Source organism: Rhinatrema bivittatum, chromosome 4 (genome assembly GCF_901001135.1).
Source record: "Rhinatrema bivittatum chromosome 4, aRhiBiv1.1, whole genome shotgun sequence".
NCBI lineage: Eukaryota > Metazoa > Chordata > Amphibia > Gymnophiona > Rhinatrematidae > Rhinatrema > Rhinatrema bivittatum.
Genome location: NC_042618.1, coordinates 391,224,964 through 391,250,151, shown reverse-complemented (window position 1 = coordinate 391,250,151; position 25,188 = coordinate 391,224,964). Strand labels below are relative to the sequence as shown.

Sequence of the window (25,188 nt, the reverse complement as noted above, 5' to 3'; positions counted from 1 at the left end):
ATCCAAAAGAGTAAATAACCGATTCACATCTACTCGTTCTAGACCTCTCATGATTTTAAACACCTCTATCATATCCCCCCTCATTCGTCTCTTCTCCAAGCTGAAAAGTCCTAACCTCTTTAGTCTTTCCTCATAGGGGAGCTGTTCCATTCCCCTTATCATTTTGGTAGCCCTTCTCTGTACCTTCTCCATCGCAATTATATCTTTTTTGAGATGCAGCAACCAGAATTGTACACAGTATTCAAGGTGCTGTCTCACCATGGAGCGATACAGAGGCATTATGACATTTTCCGTTTTATTCACCATTCCCTTTCTAATAATTCCCAACATTCTGTTTGCTTTTTTGACTGCCGCAGCACACTGAACAGACGATTTCAATGTGTTATCCACTATGACGCCTAGATCTCTTTCTTGGGTTGTAGAACCTAATATGGAACCCAACATTGTGTAATTATAGCAAGGGTTATTTTTCCCTATATGCATCACCTTGCACTTATCTACATTAAATTTCATCTGCCATTTCGATGCCCAATTTTCCAGTCTCACAAGGTCTTCCTGCAATTTATCACAATCTGCTTGTGATTTAACTACTCTGAACAATTTTGTGTCATCTTTAAATTTGATTATCTCACTCATCGTATTTCTTTCCAGATCATTTATAAATATATTGAAAAGTAAGGGTCCCAATACAGATCCCTGAGGCACTCCACTGTCAACTCCCTTCCACTGAGAAAATTGTCCATTTAATCCTACTCTCTGTTTCCTGTCTTTTAGCCAGTTTGCAATCCACGAAACGACATCGCCACCTATCCCATGACTTTTTACTTTTCCTAGAAGCCTCTCATGAGGAACTTTGTCAAATGCCTTCTGAAAATCCAAGTATACTACATCTACCGGTTCACCTTTATTCACATGTTTATTAACTCCTTCAAAAAAGTGAAGCAGATTTGTGAGGCAAGACTTGCCTTGGGTAAAGCCATGCTGACTTTGTTCCATTAAACCATGTCTTTCTATATGTTCTGTGATTTTGATGTTTACAACACTTTCCACTATTTTTCCTGGCACTGAAGTCAGGCTAACAGGTCTGTAGTTTCCCGGATCGCCCCTGGAGCCCTTTTTAAATATTGGGGTTACATTTGCTATCCTCCAGTCTTCAGGTACAATGGATGATTTTAATGATAGGTTACAAATTTTTACTAATAAGTCTGAAATTTCATTTTTTAGTTCCTTCAGAACTTTGGGGTGTATACCATCTGGTCCAGGTGATTTACTACTCTTCAATTTGTCAATCAGGCCTACCACATCTTCTAGGTTCACCGTGATTTGATTCAGTCCATCTGAATCATTACCCATGAAAACCTTCTCTATTATGGGTACCTCCCCAACATCCTCTTCAGTAAACACCGAAGCAAAGAAATCATTTAATCTTTCCGCGATGGCCTTATCTTCTCTAAGTGCCCCTTTAACCCCTCGATCATCTAACGGTCCAACTGACTCCCTCACAGGCTTTCTGCTTCAGATATATTTTAAAAAGATTTTACTGTGAGTTTTTGCCTCTACAGTCAACTTCTTTTCAAATTCTCTCTTCGCCTGTCTTATCAATGTCTTACATTTAACTTGCCAACACTTATGCTTTATCCTATTCTGTTGGATCCTTCTTCCAATTTTTGAATGAATATCTTTTGGCTAAAATAGCTTCTTTTAACCCTTTTAACCATGCCGGTAATCGTTTTACCTTCTTTCCACCTTTATGTGTGGAATACATCTAGACTGTGCTTCTAGAATGGTATTTTTTAACAATGACCACGCCTCTTGGACATTTTTCTCATTTTATCAAAGTTTCCCTTTTGAAAGTTTAGCACGAGAGCCTTGGATTTGCACACTGTTCCTCTTCCAGTCATTAAATCAAATTTGATCATATTATGATCACTATTGCCAAGCGGCCCCTCCACCGTTACCTCTCTCACCAAGTCCTGTGCTCCACAGAGATCTAAAATTGCTCCCTCTCTCGTCGGTTCCTGAACCAATTGCTCCATAAAGCTATCATTTATTCCATCCAGGAACGTTATCTCTCTAGCATGACCTGTTCAATAGAGCCTTGGAAACGGGAATAGAGCCGAATAATTGGAGAAGAACAATGGTGGTCCCACTTCACAAGAGTGGGAGCAGAGAAGAGGCTGGAAGCTACAGGCCAGTTAGCCTCACCTCGGTCGTGGGAAAATTAATGAAGACTCTGCTGAAGGAAATTATAGTGAACTATGTACAATCCAGTGGGTTGCTCGATCTGAGACAGCTTGGATTCACCAGGGGAAGGTCCTGTCATATGATTCTGATTGCATTTTTTTGATTGGGTAACTAGAGAATTGGATCAGGAAAGAGTGCTTGATGTGATTTACTTGGATTTTAGTAAAGCTTTTGATACAGTCCCACATAGAAGACTCATGAATAAAACGAGAAGCTTGGGAGTGAGCACCAAGGTGGTGGCATGGATTACAAACTGGTTGATGGATAGAAGACAGCGTGTGATGGTAAACGGAACCTGCTCTGAAGAGAAAACGATATTAAGTGGAATGCCACAGGGATCAGTTTTGGGACCGGTTCTGTTCAATATCTTTGTGAGTGACATTGCGGAAGGGATAGAAGGTAAAGTTTATATATTTGCGAATGATACTAAGATCTGCAACAGAGTGGACATGCCAGAAGGAGTAGAGAGAATGAGATGTGATTTAAGGAAGCTTGAATGGTGGGCGAAGATATGGCAGCTGGGATTCAATGCCAAGAAGTGTAGATTCATGCATCTGGGGTGCGGTAATCCAAAACAGCTGTATGTGATGGGGGGGGGGGGGGGGGTGAAGGGCTGTTGTGCATGGAACAAGAGATAGACCTTGGGGTGCAGGTGTCTAGCGATCTGAAGATGGTGAAGCAATGTGACAAGGCGATAGCAAAAACCAGAAGAATGCTGGGCTGCATTGAGAGAGGAATAACCAGTAAGAAAAAGGAGATTATAATCCTCTTATACAGGTCCTTGGTGAGGCCTCACCTGGAGTACTGTGTTGAGTTCTGGAGACCATATCTCAAAAGTGACAGAGACAAGAGAAAGGTGACCAAAATGGTTGTGGGTCTCCATCAAATGACTTATGAGGAGAGGCTTAAGATCCTGAATATGTATACCCTGGAGGAAAGGAGGAGCAGGGGAGATATCATACAAACCTTCAGTTTGTAGTATAGCTGTGTTTAAAAAAGGATTGGATAAGTTCTTGGAGGATTGGATAAGTTCTTGGAGGAGAAGTCCATTACCTGCTATTAAGTTCACTTAGAGAATAGCCACTGCCATTAGCAATGGTTACATGGAATAGACTTAGTTTTTGGGTACTTGCCAGGTTCTTATGGCCTGGATTGGCCACTGTTGGAAACAGGATGCTGGGCTTGATGGACCCTTGGTCTGACCCAGTATGGCATTTTCTTATGTTCTTATACCTGAAAGGTTTGAATGATGCACAATCATAGACAAACCTTTTCCGGTGGAAAGAATTCAGTAGAACTAGGAGTCATGAAATGAAACTACAGGGAAGATGACTCAGAACCAATGTCAGGAGACATTTCTTCACAGAAAGGGTGGTGGATGCCTGGATTGCCCTTCCATAGGAGATGGTGACACATATTGTAAAAGATTTCAAAGGGTTAAGGGATAAACACTATGGATCCCTTAAGGCTAGAGGATGGGAATGAAGAAAAGCGTGCATGGGGGTAACTTGCTGGTGTGGCAGTTACTGCCCTTAACCAATAAGCCTTTATGGTGTTGATGCAACTCCAAAATATTTAAATAACTGGTTTCCTGGTCAATCTTTTTATGATTATAATGTGCCACAAACACAATTCAATGCTATAATGGGTTTTGTAGGACCAATACATAACGAGTGTGTATATCAATCAGACCCACCATGGAAAGGTCACATTACTTTATTATTATATCTTTAAACTATTTTTTTGGATTTTATGATTCACTAAAATCAGTCCATATTGCCACAGGAACTCAAAGTATATCAATTGAAAATTCACTTATAGCATAACTTTCATGAAAATCAGCAAAATTGCGGTACTTATTCATAGTAAAGTCCCGACGCGATCGCGTTTCGAACCACTCTGTCCTGCTTCAGGGGGCAATCATCTTTTCCCTTAAGAGCAATGTGACCTTTCTATGGTGGGTCTGATTGATTATACAGACTCGTTGCATATTGGTCCTACAAAACCCATTATAGCATTGAATTTTTATGTGGCGCATTATAATCATAAAAAGATTGACCAGGAAACCAGTTGTTTAAATATTTTGTACTTGTACTTAGGTTTCTGGAGTATAGTGTGTTAGGGCCTATTTTGTTGTTGATGCAACTCCAACATTGCTCTCTCCTTCAAAGGCAGGGGAAAAGAGGAAAAGGGGAATTAGATTCAGACAGCAACCAACAAGGACATTGAATTGCACAGTCTGGGAAAACAAATAAGCATGGGAGAAACTTGCTGATACGGTGGTTACTACCCTTAACCAATATGCCTTAATGCTGTTAATGCAACTCCAACATTGTTCTCTGCTTCAATGGCAAGAGATAACGATGAATTGGACTCAAACAGCAACCAACAAGGGCCCTGACTTTGACAGTCTGCAAAACTGATAATTATAAAGGTGGCTTGATGGCCAGCAGTTACTACCATAAGCTTGCTGGGCAGACTGGATGGACCATTTGGTCCATTTCTATGTTTTTAACTGGTTTCCCCTGAGTTCTCTTCTCTCCCATTGGATCTCATTTTTCAGCTTTTGGATTGGTTCCCATGAATCATATGCTCTTTTGGTGCATTTTTTTGTTGTCCTTTAAACCTTGGATTCATTCTTTTCCCACTTTTAAAGCCGTCACTCTCAAGCTTTACCCTTTACCTACGTCTTGTAAGTTCCTCTCTGATAACCCTACACACATTTTGTTTTCCTTGATTTGTTTATTCTTTCTAACTTCTTTTTCTCCTTTTTTTTCAGATATAATTAATTTCGAATTTGCCTTGCTCCTTTGCAGCTTGCTTTTAAGTTTTCTCTTTACATATATACAAAAAATATATACATAAATATATGCATGTTTGATTACACGTGTGTTTTTATATACAATCTTACTTGTTTTCTTATATGGGATCTTGCTTTTTTCTTCACTGTTTTCATTCTACTTTGTAGATGGTTACCTCTTTTGAGACAGCCCTGGGGTGAAACATGGTTCGTGTTGGGGTTTGGGATTTCTGCAAGCAACCTCTGGATGTTCTTTACAATTGTGATACTTTTGGTACGCTCTTAAAAAAAATAAATTCTCTATCAGAATTCTCAGCAGTGAATTCTCAAGAGTGATACCCTCCCATTTCTTAGATTTTCACTAGTTTGGGTATTGCTTCTTAAAATGCTACACGTTACAAATTTTGCCAGGGGTATGTAAACCTATGAGCACAACTGTGTATCTATCTATTACTTATTAATACTGCACATTGGCCCACCAGCAGAGGAAAGTAGTAGCTGTGTTACATCACTGCTGCAAGGCTAAATCAAATAGACAGGAGCTTGGGTATACTGAATTGTAAAGTAGAAAAAGATTTTAAGTAATGACTAGAGGACAGGCATTTTACAACAAATTACAGTGCTACTTATGTGTTAGAAAGGACTATGATGTAGAAATGTTTGGACAAGTTAGTGCAATGAATCACTAACTGACACTAAAAATACATCCCTCCCAATCTTTGATTTTTTTTTTTTTTTTTAATATATACTTATGCTAGCTGAAAATAGCTTGAAGTCTGTTTAAAAAAAAAAAAAGGTTTCAGTCTTTCTGTATGAAGAGGACACTTTTATAGAGAGTCCCTTCAGCAGACTACCAAAGAGACTTTTCTAGGAATATAACATGAGCAGGTGGGACATCCGGACATTCCTCCCCACATCCCCCCCCCCCCCCCTTTTACAAAATACATAAGAGACAATTTGTGGGTTAAACCAGTCCTCAATTTATTAACACAACAATCCGGAACCCGAGTTGCCCAATGCGCACGCATCAAAATAAGACGCCACCTTCCCGCCCCCCCGCCCCCCCCCCCCCCCAACTCTAGCAGCTTACTGCCACATCCCAGCAGTATTCTGCACCCCCCCCCTCCCCGTCCCCAAACCCTTACTAACTCGCTGGGATTCTTATTACCCAGCCGGTCCTCCCCGTATTTATTTATTTATTTGCAATTTTTATATACCAGCATTTGTTTAGTAACCTCACATCGGTTTATTGCCCCAGTGTGAGAGGACCAGCTAACTGGGCGGTGTCCATCAAAACTGGCCATGTGTAGCAGCCCCCCCCCCCCCTCACCGCTATACCAGCCCTACTGTAACATGTCATGTTACCCGTAACAGACAGTTTTACCATTAACCCCCTGGCTCGGGTTACCTGCCAACTGCAACAAATTCAACACTCCCCAGAAAACTCATGACAAACCTAACCAAGGGAGGGAGGGTGGGAAGGAACCTCGGAGCAGCTTCAAAAAGGCGGCAATGACTGAAGGAATCACCCCACCTGAAGATAACCAGTATCACGCCATCCCCCCTTTTCTCCCATGAGACCTTCCAAACACAGGCCAGAATTTCCACATTCAAAATTAAACACTCCCAAACCCCTTCCCCCTCATGCATGCTTAGCCCATAGGGAGAGCAGATCTCCCACCACTGCTCACCAATGGCCACGCTGTTTCCCTGGGCCTAAAACCCCGCGTACCACTGCTGGGAGGGAAATGTCCAGCCCACCGCCATGCTAATAGTGGCGGCTGGGACTTTGCCCCCCGCCTTGCACTAACTGTAAATGAACACTTGTCACATACCATAGGAAACTATGATTTTGAAAAAGCCCTTTATTCTTTTTTTTTTAGAATCATTGCTCAGATTTTGCAATATGGTTCTGCTACAATAATAGGGAACCTATAAGGGTTCCCTAACTGGACCACATAACTGGAACACTTGCTGAACTACATTGGCTCCCAATCGAACAAAGAATACAATGTATAATTCATAAGCTAATACATGAGGAAAAAGCCGACTGGCTTAACACAGCACTGCGCGTATATGTCCCTCACAGAAACCTAAGATCTGCGAATAAGGCTCTACTAACTGTCCCCTCTGTCAAATCAGCTTGGCTCACTCAAGTAAGGGAAAGAGCCCTGTCACTGGCGGGCCCTATACTATGGAACACCATGTCTCTCGAACTAAGGCTCCAGAGAAATCCGAAAATCTTTAAATCTAACCTGAAAACCTGGCTCTATAAACAAGCTTTCGATAAAGACAAAGAGAAGGAGAAAAACAATTGATTAAGATGGACGCACCGAACAAACTCACAGTAAAGTTAATTTTGTACCGTTGATAAATTGTCATTAGAAACTGATTAGCTTACTTAAACATATAGTTATTGCACTTTATTGTTATCGTACTATGATGGCACATGTTCAAGTTGTAATCTATACCACTCATAATTGTTACCGTGCCTTTATATAAACCGTTGTGATGGTTCTCCAACTTAACGATGGTATAGAAGAGTTTTAAAATAAATAAATAAATAAATAAATAAAAAAAACCTGGCCTCCTTGTTTTGCTGCAGGCATGCAGTTCCTGTAGTAATATCAGCACAGGAAATGCTTTCATGCAGTAAGACTGAAAGCTAGGTTACCACTATTGTGCTACTACATTATAAACAAATGAGAACTGATAATTTTTTTTTAATGGGTTCGGTTTCCAAAACTAGACATACCAGTCCTCAGTGATTATAGTGCTTATTTATTGTAATAGTAGTAAAAAAAAACCAAACAAACCCCCCCCCCCCAAGGTTCCAGAATAATCCAACTTTGAAGTGCATTGACATAGGGAGGGCAATTTTTAAAGCCAATTCCACAGGAAAAATTGTGTTTTTATCCATGAAAATGGGCTTTTAAGAAAATTATCCATGCTGTATGTGGGTAAAACTATACACAGCATACTGTGAGGTTTTATGAAATTTGGTCTGTCTAGAGCTCAGTCTCTTGGATTGGTGAAATATCAATTTTTGTTAAATAAAATACATATAAGTGATTACACAGTGTTACTGAGAAAAGCATTAGAAATGTATAGATAAAGGTTAGTGGGAGTAATTTTATAAAAGCCTGTGTAGCAAATAAGTCAGCAAATACGTGTGTAAGTTAATTTTCAATGCAAACTTATGTGCATATGTCCACTTTGAAATTTATTCCACCAAAACTGCCCACACATAATTATAACCGCTAATTTGTGCTTAGGAAATTTCTGAGAGAATTTTCATACATACGTTTGAATATCCAGAAGTATGCACATAAGTCCAAACTCCTGCATAACTCTATTCTTGGAATGCCTGTACTCATTCTGGGTGAACTGATGGGCATATAGGACATGCATGAGGAAGTTCACTTGCACATTGTTCAGACAGTTTTATAGAAGACAATTTTACTCACAGAAATGCCTTTGAAAATTACAGTTGTGAAAGGGAAATTGAAATTTTATTTATTATTTATTTATTTATTTCTTTTGTATACCGACATTCGATCGAGATATCACATCGGTTTCCAGAAAACAGGTTGAATAGAGCCGGAACTGCCCTATTTTACATTGTAACAAGCGAACAGTTGATTAAACAATAAATATAAGGAACATTGTAACATATGAATAAAATTAAAATTAAATATTAGATGTGGGTATATAGAAATGGCATATAGCCTATATACAATATGTACAATATGACTTGGTAATGAGTAGGGTGGGGGACAGGGAAGAGGGAGGTTACGAGAAGGGTGGGGGACAGGGAAAAGGGAGGAAAGAGAAGGGGGGAGGGGTTATGCGTTCATGCAGAGTAGAAATTATGCGGTAAGGCTTTCAAGAGTGCTTATTATAGGATGTTGGGGTTCAGGAGGGAATGCTTTCAAGAACAGCCATGTTTTGAGCTGTTTTTTAAAGACTTGAGGTGAGGGTTCGTTTCTGAGCTGTGGGGGGAGGGAGTTCCAGAGGGTAGGGCCAGCTATTGTAATGGCTCGTTTGCGTGTTGTATTGAGGTGAGCATTTTTAAGAGTTGGGATGGAGAGGAGACCTGAGTTGGTGGATCTGAGATTTCTTTGTGTGAAATATGGTTGGATGTTGTTGTTTAGCCAGACCATTCTGTTGTTGTTTATTTTTTTGTGAAGAAGGGTGAGGGTTTTATACTGGATTCTTTGTGTGATGGGCAGCCAGTGGAGGTCTTTGAGAGTGGGTGTGATGTGGGAGGATTTTCTGTGATTGGTGATAATTCTGGCGGCGGCGTTTTGTAGAACTTGGAGGGGCTTGATGTGGATTTCAGGAAGTCCAAGGAGGAGGGAGTTGCAGTAGTCGAGTTTTGAGAAAATAATTGATTGTAGTACTGTTCGGAAATCATGCGGTTGGAGGAGAGGTTTGAGTTTTTTAAGTGTTTGAAGTTTGAAAAATCCATCTTTGATTATATTGGAGATGTGTCGTTTAAAGTTGAGTTGGCTGTCGATGGTTACTCCTAGGTTTTTTGTGGATGGTGTGAGTGAGGTTCTTGATAAGTTTGGCATCCCAGTGTTGTTTGCGCTTCCTGTGTTGTTTGAGGGGGTGCTCTCGAGGGGGGGAAGCGGGACGGTCGTCCTGGATGTGAATGATTTCTGTTTTGGCTTGGTTGAGGCAGAGAGATAGTTGTGATAGCAGTTGAGATAAATTTGAACTGAGTTTGTTCCATCTTTCCATGGTGAGTTCAATGGATTTGGTGATGGGGAGGAGAATTTGAATGTCGTCTGCATAAACGAAGTAGGTGAGGTTGGCATCAGAGAGGTATTTGCATAGTGGGAGGAGGTAGATGTTGAAGAGGGTCGAGGATAGTGAAGAACCTTGAGGGACGCCATGGGTGAGGGGCACTTGGGAGGATTCAGAAGAGTTTGTCTTGACAATGAAGGATCTGTTAGAGAGGTATGATTTGAACCAGTTGAGTGTAGTGTCTTGCAGACCGATCTCTTTAAGTCTGGTGAGGAGAGTTCTGTGGTTGATGGTGTCAAATGCGGCTGATATATCGAGGAGGATCAGTAGAAATGTCTTGCCACTGTCTCGGCCTCTGAGGATGGTGTCGGTGAGGGAGAGGAGGAGAGTTTCTGTGCTGTAGAGTTTTCTGAAGCCGTGCTGTGTTGGATGGAGAAGATTGTGGGCGTCGAGGTGGTCTGTGAGTTGATTGTTGACAGTTTTCTCGATGATTTTTGCTAGGAATGGGAGGTTGGAGACAGGTCTGTAGTTTGCAGGATCAGATTTGTCGAGTTGCGGTTTTTTTATGATTGGTTTGATGATGGCGTTTTTGAGTTTGTCTGGGAAGATTCCTTGTTCGAGGGATAGGTTGATGATTTGGGTTATAGGTTTGGCAATAATCTCTCTGATGAGTTTTAGGGTTTTGATGGGGATGGAGTCTACGGGGTGGGATGCTGGTTTGGTTTTTTTGATGAAGGGTTCAATTTCTGTAGATGCAACAGGAGTGAATTGGGTCCAAATGTGGATGGGAGGAGGGATATTTGTTGAGTCGTTGTGGGAATGGGGAATCTTGGCAATGATGTTGTCGACTTTGTCCTTGAAGAATTGAGCTAGTTTGTCACTGGAGATGTTGTTGGAGTTTGGCATTGTGTCATTCTGGATTGGGTTGGTGAGTTCTTTGACGTATGAGAAGAGGGTCCTCGGGTTGAATTGGTATTCATGAATTCTGGATGTGTAGAAATTGCGCTTTGCTGTGTTGAGGTCAGCTGTATATTTGTGTAGAAGTGTTCTATATTTGTCTTTCAGGTTTGGTGTAGGTGTTCGTCTCCATTGTTTTTCGGTTTGTCTGAGCGTTCGTTTGGATGTTTTCAGTTCGGGGGTGTACCAAGGAGCATTTTGTTTAGTAGATGATCTGATTTCCTTTCTTATTGTGGGGCATAATGTATTGGCTATGTCAGCGTTGATGGAGATCCAGGAGTCTGTAGCTGAGTTGGCATCATGAAGGTTGATTGTTTTTAGTGCTTCCGGGAGTAGCTCTGCTAGGTCTTCACTGGAGCAAGGTTTGGTGTATTCAATGAAGCAGGAGTCTGTTTTTGCTGTGTTCGATTGATGTTGGAGCTTGGCTTGAATGAGGTAGTGGTCGGACCATGGAGTTGGAGTAGTAGTGGGTGATTCAGTTGCAGATATTTTATTGTTAATGAAAATTAAATCAAGGGTGTGCCCAGATTTCTGAGTGGGGGTGGTAATGATTTGGGAGAATCCGAGAGCTGTCATGGAAGATAGGAGGAGTTCGCAGGTGGGAGTTGTTGGTTGGGTGTCAATATGGAGATTGAAGTCTCCTAGTATGATGGCTGGTTCTTGTAGGTTGATGTGTGATGTGATGGCTTCGATCAGGGGGGAGAGGTTGTGTTGTAGGCAGCCGGGAGGAGCATAGAGGAGGAGTATTTGTAGATGTTTTGATTTAAATAGGTTAGTCTCGAAAGGAGGGGGTAGGTTTAGGGGGAAAGAGGAGAATTTAAGTTTTTTGTGGGCTAGGAATAGTAGTCCACCTCCCTTTCTTTTGCTCCTAGGTATGGAGAATATGTTGTATGTGTTTCTGGGCAGTTGATTGAGTAGGACTGTGTCAGTGTGTTTGAGCCATGATTCAGTTATGCAGAATATGTCTGGGTGGTAGTCTGAGAGCAGGTCATGAATGATTGGGATTTTTTTGGTGATAGACTGTGCATTGATGAGTAGTAGAGTGATGAGTGTGAGGGTATTAAAGTATATTTTAGGGTTAGTTTGGATTTTGGTGAGACGTCTAGTGGATGGAGTGAATTTGGGAGGGTGGTATTGGTTGTAGTGGTGAGGAAGTTTGGGAATGCATTGTGTTAGATCCATAGCGTGTGTTTTTGTTGTGCGAGAGAGCCTGTTTGGTTGCTGCGTGACTGTATAATGTTGTGTGGAGAGTTTTGTTAGTATAGCGATGCATAGAAGATTTCAATAGATAGGGTGAAGGGTGGATGGAGGAGGGTGGGTCGGGAGTTTAGGGTGGTGGGGGGTTTGAGGGGAGGTCAAGGAGGATTGAGTCACTTAATGAGGTTGTAGAACATAAAGGGAGTGCACAACGGGAGTGCACGAAGGAGCGCACAAAGGAGCAGGCTCCTTTGTTGTGCTCCTTCGGCGCGCGACGCTAGGCGCGCGGCGCTTGGGTGTCTCACAATTTAAATTTAATGTCTAATCAGGGCGGTCCCCTGATTGGCTGTGCGTGCTCAGCGTTCCCCTCGGAGGCGGAGGAAGGGCCGGAGGATGTCGTCGGCGTCTGCGGCTCAGGGAAGACGGCAGGGGCTGCCTCGTGGTCGGGGTCGGAGGCGGCCGTGGGTAGGTGAAATAAGATTGGGCCTTACCCCGGCGGGTCTCCGGCGCCGATCGCGCAGGCCCAGCACCGAATTTCCCCCTCTGCTCGGCAGGGCTGCGTCCGGATGAAGAGGGCTCGGTCGGCGGGAGTTTCAGATTTAAAGGCCAATCAGGGCGGTCCCCTGATTGGCTGTGCGTGCTCAGCGTTCCCCTCGGAGGCGGAGGAAGGGCCGGAGGATGTCGTCGGCGTCTGCGGCTCAGGGAAGACGGCAGGGGCTGCCTCGTGGTCGGGGTCGGAGGCGGCCGTGGGTAGGTGAAATAAGATTGGGCCTTACCCCGGCGGGTCTCCGGCGCCGATCGCGCAGGCCCAGCACCGATTTTCCCCCTCTGCTCGGCAGGGCTGCGTCCGGATGAAGATGGCTCGGTCGGCGGGAGTTTCAGATTTAAAGGCCAATCAGGGCGGTCCCCTGATTGGCTGTGCGTGCTCAGCGTTCCCCTCGGAGGCGGAGGAAGGGCCGGAGGATGTCGTCGGCGTCTGCGGCTCAGGGAAGACGGCAGGGGCTGCCTCGTGGTCGGGGTCGGAGGCGGCCGTGGGTAGGTGAAATAAGATTGGGCCTTACCCCGGCGGGTCTCCGGCGCCGATCGCGCAGGCCCAGCACCGATTTTCCCCCTCTGCTCGGCAGGGCTGCGTCCGGATGAAGAGAGGAAATGGTCAAGTAACAAGAAAAAGAATGGTGTGATTTAAAGAATGTCTATGTCAATATTGGGGCAATTTAAAAAAATTTGCATGTTGCTTGCAGGCCCCCTGGTACAAGCAAATTTTCAAAGGGAACCTCCTTGTGGAGGTTCCTTTTAAAAATTCAGTGACAGCTATCGCTGCTATTTCTGTACCAGCAGGTACAAATTTAGGGCCTGATTTACTAAGACTTTTCTCCCATTCTGTGTCAATGGGGGAAAAAGCTTAGTGAATCAGGCCCTTAGTGCCATAAGTATTTCAAAATGAAATCCTCATGCATTGTCTACGGCTCCATCCTCCCTCAACTCTGGCCCTGCCTCTTTACGGCATAGGTAAAAGCACCTATGCTGTAGAAAAGCGTGGGTAATTTTCAGCCAATTTTGCCAGGGTAACTTTACCTAGCTAAGTAAAATTGTTTAAAAATATGTCCCTGAACTATCTATTACAGTACAGATGCTTAACATGAAATTATTTGCATTTCCACACAGCATTTCACCCTCACAAGGTACCAGTGTGTTCTATCATTGCAGTTTGTCAGCAATGTATATATAAGTTCTAGGATGGATAATCAATCAATTTCTGTGATTGGCAAGACACTTTTGAAAGGGAATAGGATGAATCAATTTTCTCTCATTAAACATAAGAGCAAAGCATAATTCTTATCCTTCCTACACTAAAATGTGGAATCATCCTCTCAAACATCTGGGGCAAATATTAAAAAATGTCAAGTAGAGCTTTGTTGGACTGGCCCAATGGCCTAGTGATAGTGCCATGTGGGAGATCTGGGTTTGATTCCCAAATCCAGCTTCTACTCATTTGGGCAGCAGAGGCAGTATTCATACCCTGACTGGGAGAGGGATATTGAGGGACTCCAAGTTATATTTTCAACAGCAATGCCTGTAGATGGGACTCGGGGTGCATGCACAGCAGATTCTGAAGGGAGCTGAAGATTGCCACTTTGATGGCTAGGGTGTAGAAAACGCAGTGTAAGGGAACAAAAATGGGGGAACACCCTCATGTAGCTGTGAATGAATGCTCATGTTATTGCTCTAGATGGGGCAGGCTCGAGTTTTAGCAGAAGTGGCCAGTCTCAAAACAAAGAGAGTGTTTTCTGCCAAAATCCTAGCAGCATTAAGGGGCTGATGCAATAAATTTGCGTAGAAAGCAGGCGCTGAACAGTCAGCGCCCGCTTTCTTAACGCGCCTCAGGCGCCCCTAAGGGGGGCACCATGCAATATTTAAATTAGGGGGTCGGGTTAGTAAGGAGGCGCTAGGGTTGCTTGTGTGCCCCCTAGCGTCTCCTTGCTAAAGTGAACCCGATCAGCGTCGGCAGTCCTCCGGTTAGGAAAACAGACGCAGAGTTTATCGGCATCAGTTGCCCTAAACGCCGCACAGCCACACAGCTAGGGGGTTCAGGAAACAGACGCTTGAATACAAGCGTCTGTTTCCTGCACCCGACTGCCAGTGGTTTTTTTTTTTCTGTTCTTTAAGTTTGTTTTTCCTCCTACTTAATATCTCAACGATATTAAGTAGGAGGCAGTACAGAAAAGCAGTTTTTTCTGCCTTACTGTACTGTTTTAAGGAGGGCTCAGCAATTAACGCCTGCTCCAGGCGGGCATTAATTGCTGAGCGCTAAATGTGCGCCCTAGATGCACTTTTTTTTTTTTTTTTGCATCTGGAGTGAATGCTAATAGCCTCAAGCACATGCATTTGCATGTGATTAGTGCTATTAAACTCACTTCGGATTGGAAGCGCGTTGAATAGGCGCTAACCTCCTTTTTGTATTAGGGGATTCATTAGCGCCTATTCAACCTGTGTCTGACTGCTGGTTATACAGTGCGCTCAGATGAGCACACTGTATTGCATCGGACCCTAAGCTGTAAAGTAAAAAGCCAGGTGATGAATGCTACTCAGGCTCATCCATTATCTAGCACTGCTTAAATGTGCCTTATTACTGATCTGATGCATTGTACCTGATTACTATTTAACTAACTATAATTCGCTTTGAACTCTTTTGGTGGAAAGGCATGTCATAAATAAATGCTTCTGCTGATGATGAATGAATAAGCAGTTGAAAAAAAAAAAAGGATACTTTAATTGACTTATCAAAGTTTAATTTAAAAGCTGAAGAGAAGAACATTGTAGTTCTGAATCATGAACTTGTCATTATAGGAACTCAAAACATTCACCACCAGTTTAATTTATATACATTTCCAATCATTTCCATAGCTGTAATCGTGGATCCTTCAGAGGTACTGTACAGAATAAAAGGCAAGTTCTCACATAAGTATAGCCAACTACAGTCCTCAAGTGCCACAAACAGATCTGGTTTTCAGGATATATCCAATGAATCTGAATGAGGTATTTTGTATGTGCTGCCTCTACTGTATGCAAATATATCTCCTGCATATTCATAGAAACATAGAAAGATGACAGCCCATCTAGTCTGCCCATCCATCCAATTAATTTAGCATTATAATTACCATCACTTCCTCAAACAGTAGCTTTAATACTGGCATGCGGGAGACGTACACGCATCTGCCGGCTTGCATCCAGAGACACGGCCATTTCATAATATATGCGCGCATGTTATAAAATATTATACGTGTGCATGTGTGTACACAATTTTATAGGGATGTGTGCATGTACATGCAAATCCTGCCTCCACCACGTAAGTGGGGGAATTTTATAAGGGACACCAACGCCATTACTAGTTTTCCCAGTTCGCCCAATTATGGGATAGGACTTCCAAACCCCCCGATATTATTACCTTCCCTTTCCTCGTGTTAGACCCCACTGACTAGCTTAGGTTTTTTTTGTTTATTTACTTACATGTCATCCATAGTGGTAGTAAAGTTATGTGGCAGGGGATCCTGGCGCACCCTTGTGCATGTAAATACTTATGCACACATTTCATGTTAGGGCCCCAGAACACCCATGACCCTCCCTTGCCCCACACACAACTTACCCCCCTTTTTGGGCTCTCTCACTTGTGCATGTACTGGGTGATACACTGGTTTTAGTGTGTGCTGGGTTTTTAAAATTCACCTATCCATGTTTTCTTGAATTCAGATACTGGTTTTGTCTCCACCATCTCCACTGGGAGGCTATTCCACACATCCACCACCCCTTTCAACCTCATTGCATGATCCCTCATTCTACAGCCTCCTTTCCATTAAAAGAGGTCACCGTGTGTGCATAGAAACCTTTGAGATATTTCTATCATATCTCCCCTATCTCACCTTTCCTCCAGGATGTACATGTTTAGATCTTTAAATCTATCCCCATATGCTTTAGAATAAAGACAACTGACTATTTTAGTAGCCACCCTCTATACAGAGTCCATTCTGTTTACATCCTTTTAAAGGTGGAGTCTGCAGAATTGTACACAGTATTCCCAGTGATTTCTCACCAGGGACATATACAGGGGCAATATTACCTCCCTTTTTCTGCTGACCATGCCTCTCCCTATGCAGCCAAGTATCCTTCTGGCTTTTACCACTACTTTATCCACCTGTCTTGGACATCTTAAGATCATCAGATACAGTTACCCCCAGATCCCACTCTTTCTTTGGGCTTAGATGAATATTGTCTCCAATTCTTGGGTTTTTGCATCCTAAATGCATTACTCTGCATTTTTTAGCATTAAATCTAAGCTGCCAGACCTTAGAGCATTCCTCGTGCTTCGCTAGATCTCTCATATTTTCCACACCTTCCTGGCTGTCCACTTTGTTACAGATTTTGGTATCAGCAGCAAAAAAAGGTACAAAAAAATCTTCCTCAAAAGCTCTTCCATTATGTCACTTATAAAAATGTTGAAACGTACCGGTGAAAGGACCGATCACTGAGGCACACTGCTAGCAACATTCCCTTCCTCAGTGAGAACTCCTTTTAAAACTACCCTTTGTTGCCTCTCATTCAGCCAGTTTCAATTCACTCATTCTAGGGTCCATACCAAAAGCGCTCAATTTATTTAAAAGTCTTCTGTGTGGAACCATGTCACAGACCTTGTTGAGATCCAAGTACACTACATCTAGTGCTCTCCCTTGATCAGATTGATTTGACCAGATTTATCTCTGGTAAATCCATTGGATTCCAAAAATTACACTATCTTCTGATTTAGTAGCAATTCCATTAGTTTTCTCATCACAGAAGTCAGACTAACCGTTGTGTAGTTCCCAGCCTCCTCATTTCCACGTTTAGGAAGAGGAACTACATCCACCCTTTTCCAGTCCTCTGGAACTACTCCAGACTCTAAAGCAGCATTGAAAAGGTCAAGCCAGGCCATCATTGTTCAAGGAGAATCAGGCATTGGCTGGAAGGTTGGAAAACCTGGAAAACTCAATGAAGGGGAAAAATCTCACTTCATGAATTTTCCTAGGGATCTGTTAATCTCTGCAAAGGACATGTGGAAGAAATATATGTTTGAAATTTGAAAAGTCTCAGAACAGACATTACCATTAACATCCAGAGTACATTATATATCCCTCAGTTTAAGAAAGAAGATTCTAAAGAACAAAAAGGAATGCAAATTCTAACACCTACAGTGACGCCTCGTCTAAATCTCAAAGAAATACTTGAAATTACCCAAAATAATTTGATTACCCATGCGACTTTGAATGTCTCATTTCTTTTAGAGGCGGATAAGGAGTGGACACTTAAGATGTACTTTTGCCACCGTTTAGAAACTTTCATAGATTATAAAATTAGTAATTTTCCAGATTTGTCAAGGATTACCCAAAAAAGAAGGAAACTGTTTTTTGTTAATGAGACCTAGGGTCGCTGAGATTGGGGCCTTATTTATATTAAAATTTCCCTGTAAATATTCAGTAAAATACCATGGTAGTTCCTATATCCTTTTTAAGCCCAATCAGCTTTCCTTTTTTCTTTCAGATAAGATTGTACCAGTAACCACCCTCTCCAATTGTAACTGAATGAGTGATATTTAGCCATCTAGGTCCGTAAAGTGCAATGCATCGTTCTCCATACAGCAGATTCTTATTTCCTTTGTTTTTATATACCTGAGGTTGTGACACTGGATCCCATGTTGAGGACTATGATTAATAGAGATGTTTAATTTCCATTGAGCTACATTGTCTGATTTTTGTGTATCTCTGATTTCAACCAAGATGTTTATTTCTTGCAAATGTGTCAAGCCAACAGAGCTGTCAGGATATCTCTAAGTTTCCTTAATACCCTCTGCTGTATCTCATCAGGCCCCTTCGCCTTATCTACTTTAAGTTTAGTTAGTTCCTCATGAACACACTTTTCTGAAAATTGTTTGAGGTTTATCTCACTTCTAATCTTATTTGTATTCATTTTATGTGGTCCTGCTCCAGAATCTTCCACAATGAACACTGAACAGAAATATTTGTTAAGTAATTTTGCTTTTTCCTCATCTACCTCTACATATTCCTCCTCTTCACCTTTGAAACTCTCAATGTGACTTTTGTACTTCATTGTGGACATCCTGAAAACCAGACCTGTTTGTGACACATGAGGATGGGAGTGGACTACCCTTGCTCTAGCTTAAGAAATCCTGATATTTTGCTTCTGAAAGTAATCTTTTCACATTCCACATTTTCAATTTCTTCTTGTTTGATTCATGAGTTTTTCAGCATTAATTCTTTTTGGACTAACCATTTAAGGTCCCAATTCAATAGAATTAAGTTGCAAGAGTGCAGTCCTCATCTAAGTTTTAATAAATCAGCACTGAAAATGTACATGTATATTAAGCACAACATTTTGATATATTTATCTTTCTTTCAGAAATAGCAGCAAACCGTAAGTGTAATAAGTGCCATACAATATTAGCAGGCTTTAATTATCAAGTAACAACAACAAAAATATTAAATCAATTCTAATTACAATTTAATTGGAAGGGAGGAAATAATTTATAACATATGCATGAATTATTTAGGGAGGAAATAACACATATTAAATGCGTGAATTAAATAAGGGCTTGGAAATGTGCGTGCTATAGATAATACATTTTGCAGATAATTTTTAAAACTATTTCTGTGTGCAAAACAGTGTTTGAAATGGCTCCATATAGAATTGAGGACCCAATATGTAGGGTAAACTTATTCTTGCAGGTCCTGTATGCACATAAGTTTACCTGGATAGAGTAGAGGTATTCCTGGGGATGGAGTTTGGCGGGGGTGTGTGTGTGTTGGAATTACACGCATACTTTTGTATTTTCCAAGGAGTCCACACAAATGTTTTATGAAAAATTTCATGTATCTAATTGTTTATAGATAGTTTAATAGGATAATTTTCAAAACAAATCTATGCACATGTTTACTTTAAAAATTCATTTCTTATCTGCGTTTTTGCTGACTTTCTTATCCACTCTCACAATGATTTTCAATTATATTTTTGACCCAAATTATATTCTAACTTTCTGACATCTTTGAGGCATTAGAGATGCTATGAAGAAGGGACAATTATCATTAACAGGTCAGCAGCACTGGAACATCCCATGATAAGGTACATGTCAGATCTGAAGAACACTTTCCCTATATAAATATGTGAAGCCAAGTTTGGCTCTATGATATGCAGTGAGGTATCTATTCAGTATAAATAAAGTACTGCCATATAAAACTGTCTTTTGAAACAATATTTTGTTTATGATGGTGCAAGAGTGTAAAGTAATAGGTGAGAGGGAACAAGCAATTACATGAGCCTCTTCTAGTAACACTACTGACTTAGTGATTGGGAAGAAAGAAGGTGGTTACATGGTGGGCCCTTTTTCAGGCACTTTTCATCAGTGCAAAGCACTTACTGCTACCTCCATGTCTGTCCATGGGGTAGATTTTATAAACTTACGTGCGTGCGTACTTTTGTTCGCGCACCAGGCGCGAACAAAAGTACGCCAGATTTTATAAGATACGCACGTAGCCGTGCATATCTTATAAAATCTGGGGTTGGTGCGCGCAAGGGGGTGCACATTTGTGCACCTTGCGCGTGCTGAGACCTACGTGCGCTGCCCATTCCCTCCGAGGCCGCTCCGAAATCGCACATGACAGGAGCAATGGACATGCTCCTACCATGTGACAGGGGCCTACCAATGGCACCGGTAGCCCCTGTGACATAGTAAGGGCAAAGGCTAATCGTGCCATTTTGAATACTGGCAGCCGACGGCCCGAGTGCAAGAGATCGCTCCAGGACCACCGCTGGACCACCAGGGACTTTTGGCAAGTCTTGGGGTGGTCAGGAGGGTGGGGGGGTTGTAGTTAATTAAATTTAAAGGGTTGGGATGGGTTTTTTTTTGTTTTTTTTTTTTAACTTTAATGGGAAACGAATACCATACGTAACTAATGGACAAATCGGGGTCCCCCGAAAACAGATGTAACGGATTTGGGTCCTGACGAATACGAATACCGAATCGAACGTATCCGTCCCTGCTGCACATCCCTACCAGAAACTCCTGCTTACACACTGCATGACTACAGGAGCAAACTAAAACACTAAGAAATGCACCTAGTTTGTGTTATGCTACAAAAAATTCTTTTTGATGCACCTTACCTACCAGTTTAAAATCCATCTAAAGCCTGCCTTTTTGCACATGCCCCTTAAGGTACAATCTTCCTTAACCAGGATGTGTCTGTAGATACTCTGTGGTTCATGGAGCGGGAATCCCAGGAAATCACAAGCAAATTTCTTGTGTCAAACTTCACTCGTCAGCTTGCTGAATTTAATTAACTTGAGAAGAATGGTTCCTGCTAAATGGTTTCAGGACAGGCAAAGGCAATGCACAGGTAACGTGCAGGAGAAACAAAACCTATGTCACATATTATAAATCAGGGTCCCCTCTACAGCTAAGAGTTGGATTAATAAGACTATTGCTTGCCTTTGTGGGTATAAATTTGCTGAATACATAACTAGACTTCAAAGCAGTTACAAGCCAGAAACATATAGACCTTCATAAGGAAGGTGAGCTATAAATTCTGCATGGATAACACTGACTCTAAAGTGTCATTGTAGCCAAGGCACAATATAGTGATATTGAGCATAAAGTACTTCAGTTTTAGTTACTGCTTTTACTTATTTTTTTCTTGGTAAATAATGTAATTTTTTCACATTAAGACTTACAATGTCTGTAAATACACCAGGCCTCATAAGATTGATCATCTTTGCCACCTGGTAAACATCAACAGCATTTTCATTTTCCAACTGCTGGGACAAAGTGGTTAGGGCACACAGCATTCCAGCTGAAACAGCTCCAAATCTGTAAAGCAAAGCAGAGTCAATTTAAGATATGCACATAATAAATCAGAACCTTCATTTGCCACATTCAATCATAACTTTGAAATACAGTAAATTTCCTTCATTTAATGAATGCCAGGATACATTTTAGTGCTGAAGCCTCTTAGCAGTTTTAACATGTATTAAAACCAAATGAAATATATACCACATCTTCTGAAATCAAGGATGAGTACTATGAGGTAAATTTAAAGGGATGTACTTTTTTTTGACTTTGAACATAGAAATTCACTAGGAATTAATTTCCAAAGCAAGTCATATCACCTAGTATGTCTACAGTTTTCTAATTCTTGTTATGCTGGTACACTGAGAATGAGAGTATTATGTTTTTCCTTTTCATCTGATAATAGCAAACTGCCTTTAATAGCATTAGCCTTGAGGACATATCAAGTGTAGTGCTGCCCGTTCAAATCCATGTGCTTTAGGTCACCTATCCTAGCTCGCTGGCTGGCTGGTTTCTTAAGTGTTTGTAAAACATTCTGGTATCCTGTATAGATCTAACTTAGGGGTAGATTTTAAAAGGTTGCACACACGTGTGTCTATGTGCGCCCGCTACCCAGCGCATGCGCGTGTGTCCATGTGCGCGCGCTATCCAGCGCACGCACATGGACACCCGATTTTATACCGTGCGCGCATATTTCAAAAATTGGGGGTTGGCGCGCCCAAGGGGGTGCACAATTGTGCAACTTGCGTGCACCGATGCCCGTGACTTTCCACAGTTCTGATTTCGGAGCGGCCTTGGAATGAACTTCCCAACCCCCTAACCTAACCTCCCTTCTCCTAACCCTCCCGCCCCCTAGCCCTATCCTAAACCCCCCTGACCTTTATTTTACCTGTTGCGCCTGCCTCTGGGCAGGTGCAAGTTGCACGCGCTGGCACCCTGCCGGCACATGATCCTTTGACACAGCAGCAAATGGCCGCTGTGCTGGAGGCCTCTGGCCACACCCCTTTTCCGAAGCCCTGGGACACACGAGCGTCTCAGGGCTTTACGCGCGTCGCCAGGCCTTTCTAAAATAGGCCCTGCACGTGTAAGCTTTTAAAAATTTACTCCTTACTGTATCAAAGTCAAATTCATAAGACTAGCTTGCAGTAACAGTCCACCTTTCATCCAAACAGAATCCTACCATGATTAACTTTTATCATGTTGGAAACGTAAATACACATCAGGAGGTAGACATTCCAGCTTTTTTTCTAAGTATATGGACAAGGCTCAGTAACTTCTATATGAGAAGGGAAGAATATTTTTCAATTCCTTGATTATAAATGGTTAAACACAGTTAAAGGAATTTTTTCAAGGTAACGTGAAAATTATTTTCTTTTTCTTATGTTTTGACATGACACAGAATAGCTGAAACTCTTTTCCGAATGGAGTTCATAGACTTGATAGATTCATGGCAAGTAAGGCTTCAAACATGGGAGTTCCTGAATCTTAGGGACAGATTTAAAGATCAGGCAAAAGTAGGGCAAAAAGTGCAAAAAGCTTGAAAGTCAGTTTGCTTGTGTGATTTTGAAATAGGACATCTATTTTTACCAAGGCTTTAACTTCCTGGAATTCTTCCAGGCCTTACTCCTTTTTTTTTTTTACTGAATCCTTAAATCTAAACTTTAGTTGATAGCTCTAACCAGTAAATGACATCTATCACCCCTTTATTATTGACAGCAATGTTCCCCAACATCAACTGAAGAAAGTACCATTCTTGAGATAGAAAATCCATTTTATCTGAAGTGGAAACAAAGCTCTTTAGGGGGCAATTTTCAAAGAGCCTGCAGAGTTGCATAATATTGCTACATTCTCTCTGTAGGTAATTTTCAATGAGAAACGGCCCAGGTAGTTTCTTGTTGTTAACGAGTTGGTGTAAAGTACACATGCTTAAAGTGTCATATTCTTCCCCTGACCTAACGACTATCACAGGAAGCCTCTTTTTAACATGGGAAAGAGTCTATATGCTATGGAAGCCCACTTGCACTTTTAGCATGGAAGAAGAGGGCGATTTTCAGTCTATCCACGTTGATGGCTTTGAAAGTTGCCTTCCATACATAACATATGTTCATCTCTTACTAACAAATGCTGAACCTGGTCCATTACTTCTGTGATTTGAAGTGGTTGCAGAATGTTCCAAAACCATTGTATGTTCAAAGGCTCAAAGTACCTGTCAATGACTCTTCAGTAAGTTAAGCAAGTAGTAGTCTTATCAATAATTCTGTATAAACACTTTACAGCCAGACTACAACCATATGCTACAGAAAATAAAAGTGATACCACCTCATTTTTCATATTTATTTTGTTCAAAACATGCCTTTTTAAAACCTTTTGAACTGGACAATGTATTACCGGCAGACATCTACAGATAAAACACACTGAAGCAGAACAATTATGCTGCATCAAATTCATAAATCTGAACTTTGAAGAAAACCATGTGCTAGTCTCTGTTCTTTTAGAAAATTAAACTAGATTAACAGCAGAAAGGATGTGCAGAACTCTGAAAAGAGCTAACAAGTTCTATTTTGTTTGGCAATTTTCTAGAATTAAACATTTCTGATGAGGAATCACAAGAGAAAGCATAAAAAAACCCCACCAGCATTGAATATTTTTGACAATCTACATTCATCAGTGTTTTATAGCTGAGATGTCATCTTTCCTCTGCTGACTAGAACAAAATTAACATTTTGTAAATGAAGGAAAGTAGCACTGCCAGCACCATCCTATGTTACTACTCAGATCGAAGTAATTCAAAACTGACAATCTATCTTGGAGCTAAATGCAAGGCTTGGCAGTAACTTGCAACTATAAGTAGGACCTAACTTTTGTCAGGTATTTTGTCTTGGTTAATTCTACCCCCATACAAAGGAGTCATGCTAGAGGAAAAGAGGCTAATACTTTTCTCAACAACTGCAGCACTCGCTCACGTTCAATTAAAATGCAAGGGAAAGAAAATTACATTTCAGACCATCTAAAATCGCTTCAGTTTCATTATTCTAAGCAGCATTAGCTACCTTATACATTACATTTATCTTTAGAGAATTTTTCCCACTCCCTTCATACTAATTATTCAATAATGCCCAAATTTTCAAAGGCCCGCACGCTTAAAATATGGGGTTTATGCGTGTGGCTGGGCCTTGTGCACACATATTTTAAAATGGGCACGGCCATGCACGTAAATCTTGCTACGTGCACAAGTGCTGGGCCTCTCCAGGGAGGCGGGGTCTGGGTGGGGAGCAGGCTGGGACAGTGCCATTGTTCGCTGTCCCAGGGAAGTGCATGCTGGCAGCCAGCCAGCATGCATAACTTGCTTCTGCTCCAGAGGAGCAGTAAGTAGAAAAATAAAAAAAATTGGGGTAGCTAGGTAGGTGTTAGGGGTCGGGGTAGAGAGGGGAAGGGGAAAGAAGGTTAGGCAAGGGGGGTTAGGGAACTGGGGGAGGCCTGATGGTGTCACTGCATGTATCAATGGAAAATTCGGCCCCCCTAGTGTGCGCCGCCTGCACGTGTGCGGATTTAAAAATACGGCGTGCATGTACGCGTGGCCCTCCAATTTTATAACGTGCGTGCTGGCGCGTGCATGTTATAAAATCGGTGCGTCCATGTGCGCGCGCCAGGAACCGTATGCAGATGGACACATGCGCGCTTCTTTAAAAATCGACCCCTAAGCCCTTATGTTTACATCTACAAATTGAACCTGAAATGAGTTCCTACATGCATGCAGCATTTTATGGTATCCATAGCTGATTACTGACTCAGCCTCAGTTCTAGAAAACACATTTTGTTTTCTTTTCTTTCAGGTTTAATGTTGAGATATTTG

General features: G+C 41.7%; 1 protein-coding gene across 3 annotated transcripts in view; it reads right to left on the bottom strand.

Annotated features, from left to right (window-relative positions):
* Positions 1 to 25,188, bottom strand: part of PTPRG (protein tyrosine phosphatase receptor type G) — a 1,221,857-nt gene that overhangs the window by 9,674 nt on the left and 1,186,995 nt on the right. For all 3 annotated transcript variants that reach the window (XM_029601001.1, XM_029600999.1, XM_029601002.1), the window contains one exon: positions 21,221 to 21,356. In XM_029601001.1, the coding sequence (XP_029456861.1) occupies positions 21,221 to 21,356 (136 nt within the window). The remainder of the gene's footprint in view (positions 1 to 21,220; positions 21,357 to 25,188) is intronic.